General features: G+C 57.3%; 1 protein-coding gene across 1 annotated transcript; it reads left to right on the forward strand.

Moving 5' to 3' along the window:
- The first annotated feature begins 3145 nt into the window (after nucleotides 1-3145).
- Nucleotides 3146-5653, forward strand: SP9 (Sp9 transcription factor). The gene is made up of 2 exons (XM_054562364.1): nucleotides 3146-3166; nucleotides 4220-5653. The coding sequence occupies exons 1-2, from the start codon at nucleotides 3146-3148 to the stop codon at nucleotides 5651-5653; spliced, it is 1455 nt and encodes a 484-aa protein (XP_054418339.1).
- The last annotated feature ends 444 nt before the right edge of the window (nucleotides 5654-6097 follow it).

Consider the following 6097-nt stretch of genomic DNA (forward strand, 5'->3'; position numbering starts at 1 on the left):
TTGTTTATGCAGAATCGACATTTAATAGTGCTAATTGCACTCCAGTTAAATTGCCCTGATTGCAGAAAGGGAAGCAATTTTCGTGCTCTCTGTCTGGGTTTGGAAGAAATTGTTTTATATTCACCTCTTTATAAAGAAGTGGAGATAAGGCACCGGGGCCTTTGCACAAATTGCACTTAGGGGCTGACTGGCAGCATTCAGGCGCTATAATAGAGCATTATTTGGCCGTTTTGAATAATGTAAAGCGTTTGCTGAAAGCTATTCTCCTGAAAATTGCTTTAACTTTTAAAAAGGGTGATGATTCACTCCAAACCAGGCCTTTGTTACATTGTCATTATTTCCCCAAATGTTTTAACAGTCAGCTCAACACTTTAGCATAACACATTGATCTTTGTTTAAAAACTAGATTTTTAGAGGATGAAAAAATCTGTCACACAAAAAACTGGACTTCTTCAGAAAGATTTCCTTGGGGCCCCACCTTAGATTTAAAGTGGCTGGGGTGTTTGCCTGCGTTGGTTTGGAAGATTTCCCTAACTTTTGTGATCCCGACGCGTGTATCTAAAGGAATATCTCAGGGCAGACGTAGAGTCTGACAGCTGGAACTACAGGGGAAACGGCAGGATGGGGAGGGGAGGGGAGGACGAGGACGAGAAGAGGAAGGCGAACCGGGCTCCCGGAGCCCGAGGTGCCATCGTGAGCGGCTTTAAACGGTTGATTTGAAAATGTCACCAGTGCTAAGTGGCTTTCGGATTGTCTTATTTATTACTTTGTCAGGTTTCCATAAGGAGAGGGTGTGCTGGAGTGGGGGAGGAGGTGGAAGGGGGAAACCTCGGCCCTGCTCCTCCCGGAGCTGCACTGGGTGAGTCTGAAACGCCTCGCTGCCACTTAACAATTCCTCTATTAGTAAATCCACGCGGAGACTCTACAGGAAGCCGAGCAGCAGCCTCCCCTTCCAGGGCAGAAGTCACCTGTTGGGAACGGCTCCCGCGTACCCCTGCCGGGCTTTCTGCCTCTTCCAAACTGCCTGGATTCCCCCTCGACCTCCACCCCGAGTTCCCCGGGGCTTTTCACGCCTGCCCCTGTCCCCCGCGGATTTCCACCCCAATCGCTCAGTGCACAGCGCTTCATTACAGTCACGCGAGTCGTCTCACTCTCTCCTTTCTCTTTCTCTGTCATAATTTCCTGAGTGCTTTCTCCACCTTCAACCAAAGAGGAGGAGAAGGCGTTCTAAGCAAAGGTATTCTAACGAAAAGCCAACAATCCCTGTAGCCATCCCCACCCAGGGAGTGCACCAGGATGCAAGCAGGCTCCATCTTAGGGCCGAGGGAAGAGCCACGACAGTTGCACTTTTGGGCCAAGAGATTATTGCAAAAGAGGAAAGAAAGCACAATTCCACGTCCTCTTCACTTGATTTTCCTCCCCAGCACCTCATCTTTTTCACCCAACCACTTGAGGTTCATGGTTTAAAATGTCTTTTAAAAGGCAGGATGTGGTTTTGGAGGGGAATGTGGTGCACTAAAACCAGTACCCAGGTCTGTCTGAGGGCGCTGGTATTTCTCATTCAAAAGCCGCTCCTGGCTGCCCTGAAGCCAAGACCCAGGAAGAAGAAAAACAAACAGCTCAGCGGTTGCTGAGGGACTCCGAGAAGCGCAGTTTTCTGTTTTGAGGACCCTTCTTTTTAAACCGACAAGTCCGGGGAGGACTCCAGGATGCTTCCAAGTCTGCAGATTGTGGAGGCGCCTACATTTGGCCTCGTCCTCCGCACTCGCGGATGGAGGTCCCGGACAGAGGCTCCTTAACCACGTTCACCAAAGCAAGGCGCTGGGGTGGGGGAGGCGAGCCCACCTCTCAACAGGCGCCCTTTTCCCACAGAAGAGCACCTAGGCCCAGGCGGTGCGGAGTGGGAGTGGGCTGGAGATGGGACAGGAAAACTCGACTCTAGGCTGAAACGTGACACGCAAATCTTCACCGGGTTAAACAAACAGGCGAGCAAGCTGCAGCTTCAGCGGGGGTGGAGGTGGGGGGCGGACGCGGCTAGCGCCGGTCTCTGTTCCCAAAGTTGTTAAAACGTGAAAATAAGCAGCTTCGTGCAGCGTGTTGTACGGGCTGATGCCTCCCACCCCCATGCCAGCCCCCAGCGAAACACGGCAGATAATCAGCACGTCCCACTGTTTAGTCAGATTTGACAACTGGGTTAACCTGGTATCTAGGCGCTTGCGAAACGGTACAAAGGGTGCCCTCAATTACCATCAGAAGCTTCTGGTGTGAGTGGCACTTGCATTACCCACCGGGTCAGAGGCCAGAGCGACAATTAGGAAGTCACTTAGGCCACTGGGGGAAATGGTGGGATGCAGCAGGCTCCAGACCCTCCCGAGCCTGGGGGTGTAGAGTTGGACGGAGAGGCCTATTTCTCTCCCTTCGGAGGATCTGTCCCTTCGCGCTCCCTACTCAATGTGACTCAGAGTAAAACTGCATCCACTGGGAATAAGGAACTGAGTAGAAGATAAGAGACAATGCTAAAATCGCGAGCCATAATTAAATGGATTCCAGCTGAAGTTGTGCTCCGAGGCGAAAGCCTGGACACACAAAAGTGAGCGTTGACATTTGCGTCTCCACTTGGGCCTCGCTGGTGCGGCCTCCGCCTCGGCGCTCCCTTCCCCTCCTGCTTCCTTTTCCACAAGTGGGGAGTGGAGTAGGACTGTCAGTCCTAACTTGCATCATCTCGGGGTGCTTCGGGGGGCTTGTGACTCGGTCCCAACGGTACTTAAACCTGGCTCATTGCGTGTGTGTAAATTTTTAATTGCGCCGTAATCTCTTCAGGACCTAGCCCGCGACCCCCCCCCCGCCCCGGCTGCCATGACTGGCACGCGCCGGGAGCCCGGGCTTGGGCCCGTCTGTGCGTCTGATTGGCTGCGGGACAGCTCCCGTCTGCTCTGCCTGCGCCCTCATTGGGCGAGAGGCGCAGCCAGCGGCACTTCAAAGCGGGTGCTCCTCGCACTTAGGCTGAGTTTAGCCGGCGGGAGCCCGGAGTCTGCTCGGCGCGAGCGCGGGGACGCGGGAGCTGCGCGGGACCGGAGCAGTTCTCCCGAGCAGCCGCCAGGCTCAACCCCACTCCCGGCCCCGCCGTGCAGCCCAGGGACCTGCTATGGCCACGTCTATACTCGGGGTAAGTCGGAAGTGTGGCAACGCATTTGTGTGTTTTAACTGGAGTAATTTTTCGTTATGGCTTCTCCGGGTCTGCGGCTCCGGAGAAACTGTTGCTGCCGAACTGTAGCTTCAACTTCTTTTAGCACTTTCCACATTTTAGGGACTGATTCTTTCCAAGTTATTGGCACCTAGGAGGTTCCTTTGTAAAAAAAAAAAAAAAGAAAAAGAAAAGAAAGAAAGAAAAGGAAAAGAAAAGAAAGAAAGAAAAAGAAATGGTTAAGTAAGTCCTTTTAAATATATTTTTTTAAACCTAAAGGTTTCTTTTCTTTCCCTCGTGAGTTTTACCCCCTCCCCCTTGCTTCGGGGATTGTTGCAATTACGCGACAGTGGTGTTTCCAGAAAACAGCCTTAATCGGTTTGCAGTTCGTGTAGTTCATGTTAACAAACATTTACACTTACGCGGTTCCCCAGTTCTCTTGTGACTCAAATCCGTGGCTGGGTCGCTTCTCTATGGATTCTTGTTTTCATAATCGGGTGTTTGGGTGCATAAACATTTAAAACAACATTTTCTATTAAAAAAAAAGTCTAATAGTAGCCACCCTTGGAGGAGTGCCCCAAGTTTCCTCCGCCCCTGGGCCGCTGTATCAGTCGCTTCCTTCTTCACCCGGTGTTTGTAGTGGTTGTATTTACCTCCGTGCTTCATCCTGAAGGGCGGTTTGGGGGCATCCGTGAAGGAAAGGGCTTACGGACAGCAGAAGGCGAGAACCCCGAGTCTGGTTCTAGGTAGGGGTTGCAGCGACTGAGGCTGGAAGAACCGAGACATCTTTGATTTGTAGCCCTACCGAAAAACAACTTTCCAGCTCCAGGCCCCTGCCCTTGTGATCGCTTGTGCCCCGCGCGGGGCGCGGCGCATCTTCGGTGAGCCCGAGGGGAGGAGGCACGAGCCGGGGAGCCACGACCCCCCGGGACACGCCGCGGGGCGACGAGGCTGCTCACGGGTGCACTTTGTGTCTTCCTCCCACTTCTTCCTGCCCTCCTCCTCCTTGCTCCCTTCCCCCAACCCCCACTCTAGGAAGAGCCGCGCTTCGGAACGACCCCGTTGGCCATGCTGGCGGCGACCTGCAACAAGATCGGCAATACGAGTCCTCTGACTACGCTGCCGGAGTCGAGCGCCTTCGCCAAGGGCGGCTTCCACCCCTGGAAGCGCTCCTCGTCCAGCTGCAACCTCGGCTCTAGCCTCTCGGGCTTCGCGGTGGCCACTGGTGGCCGCGGCTCAGGCGGCCTGGCGGGCGGTTCAGGCGCAGCCAACAGCGCCTTCTGCCTGGCCTCTACGTCCCCCACATCGTCCGCGTTCAGCAGCGACTACGGCGGCCTCTTCTCTAACTCGGCGGCGGCCGCGGCGGCGGCAGCCGGGGTGTCCCCGCAGGAGGCAGGTGGCCAATCGGCCTTCATCTCCAAGGTGCACACCACGGCGACCGACGGCCTGTACCCGCGTGTGGGCATGGCGCACCCGTACGAGTCGTGGTACAAGTCAGGCTTTCACTCTACACTGGCAGCAGGCGAGGTGACCAACGGCGCGGCGTCGTCGTGGTGGGACGTGCACAGCAGCCCGGGCTCGTGGCTGGAGGTGCAGAACCCCGCTGGGGGGCTCCAGAGTTCGCTGCACTCGGGCGCCCCCCAGGCCTCGCTGCACTCGCAGCTCGGCACCTACAACCCCGACTTCAGCTCGCTCACGCACTCGGCCTTCAGCTCCACTGGCCTCGGCTCCTCGGCCGCCGCCGCCTCGCACTTGCTCTCCACCAGCCAGCACCTGCTGGCCCAGGACGGCTTCAAGCCGGTGCTTCCCTCCTACTCGGACTCCAGTGCAGCTGTGGCGGCCGCCGCCGCTAGCGCCATGATCTCGGGCGCCGCGGCCGCCGCCGCCGGGGGGAGCTCGGCGCGCTCCGCCCGCCGCTACTCCGGCCGCGCCACCTGCGACTGCCCCAACTGTCAGGAGGCAGAGCGGCTGGGCCCGGCCGGGGCGAGCCTGCGGCGCAAGGGCCTACACAGCTGCCACATCCCGGGCTGCGGCAAGGTGTACGGCAAGACGTCACACCTGAAGGCGCACCTGCGCTGGCACACGGGCGAGCGGCCCTTCGTGTGCAACTGGCTCTTCTGCGGCAAGCGCTTCACGCGCTCGGACGAGCTGCAGCGGCACCTGCGGACTCACACGGGGGAGAAGCGCTTCGCCTGTCCAGTGTGCAACAAGCGCTTCATGCGCAGCGACCACCTGAGCAAACACATTAAGACGCACAACGGGGGCGGCGGGGGCAAAAAGGGCAGCGACAGTGACACGGACGCCAGCAACCTGGAGACGCCCCGTTCCGAGTCCCCTGACCTCATCCTGCACGACTCCGGCGTCAGTGCCGCCCGGGCAGCGGCTGCGGCGGCGGCGGCGGCGGCGGCAGCGGCGGCGGCGGCCTCGGCGGGAGGCAAGGAAGCAGCGTCTGGCCCCAACGACTCTTAGAGGTCTGGAGTGAGGCGCGAGAGAGCGTGAGAGACACCGCGAGCGACCGAGAAGTTCGAAGGGCAAGCGAGCGGAGGACGAGCTGGGGCTCCGGTGGCGCCGCCGGGCCGGCGCGAGATGGAGCAGTACCCGACTCCCCAGCCGCTCTTCGCCGGCCACTCCAAGAGCTCCCTGCTGCTGTCCGTGCCCACACGAGAATCGAACGCATGGTCCAGGAACAAAAGGGAATCACTCTCCGACACAAACAACATTTTAACACTGCATACACAGACATACACACACACCGGAGACCTACAACCAAAAGCACGCACACTCGCGCATAAACACACTATTCGCACAAACTTCTCGAGAGAAGAGCAATACACAGAAACGCTCCCTCCTCTTCCACCACCCACCCCCTCTACCAACCTCCTCTTTCCTTTGCTCCAAAAACAAGCCACTACC

Source organism: Pteronotus mesoamericanus, unplaced genomic scaffold (genome assembly GCF_021234165.1).
Source record: "Pteronotus mesoamericanus isolate MK-2021 breed Mesoamerican mustached bat unplaced genomic scaffold, CSHL_Meso_final scaffold_651, whole genome shotgun sequence".
In the NCBI taxonomy this organism is placed as follows: domain Eukaryota; kingdom Metazoa; phylum Chordata; class Mammalia; order Chiroptera; family Mormoopidae; genus Pteronotus; species Pteronotus mesoamericanus.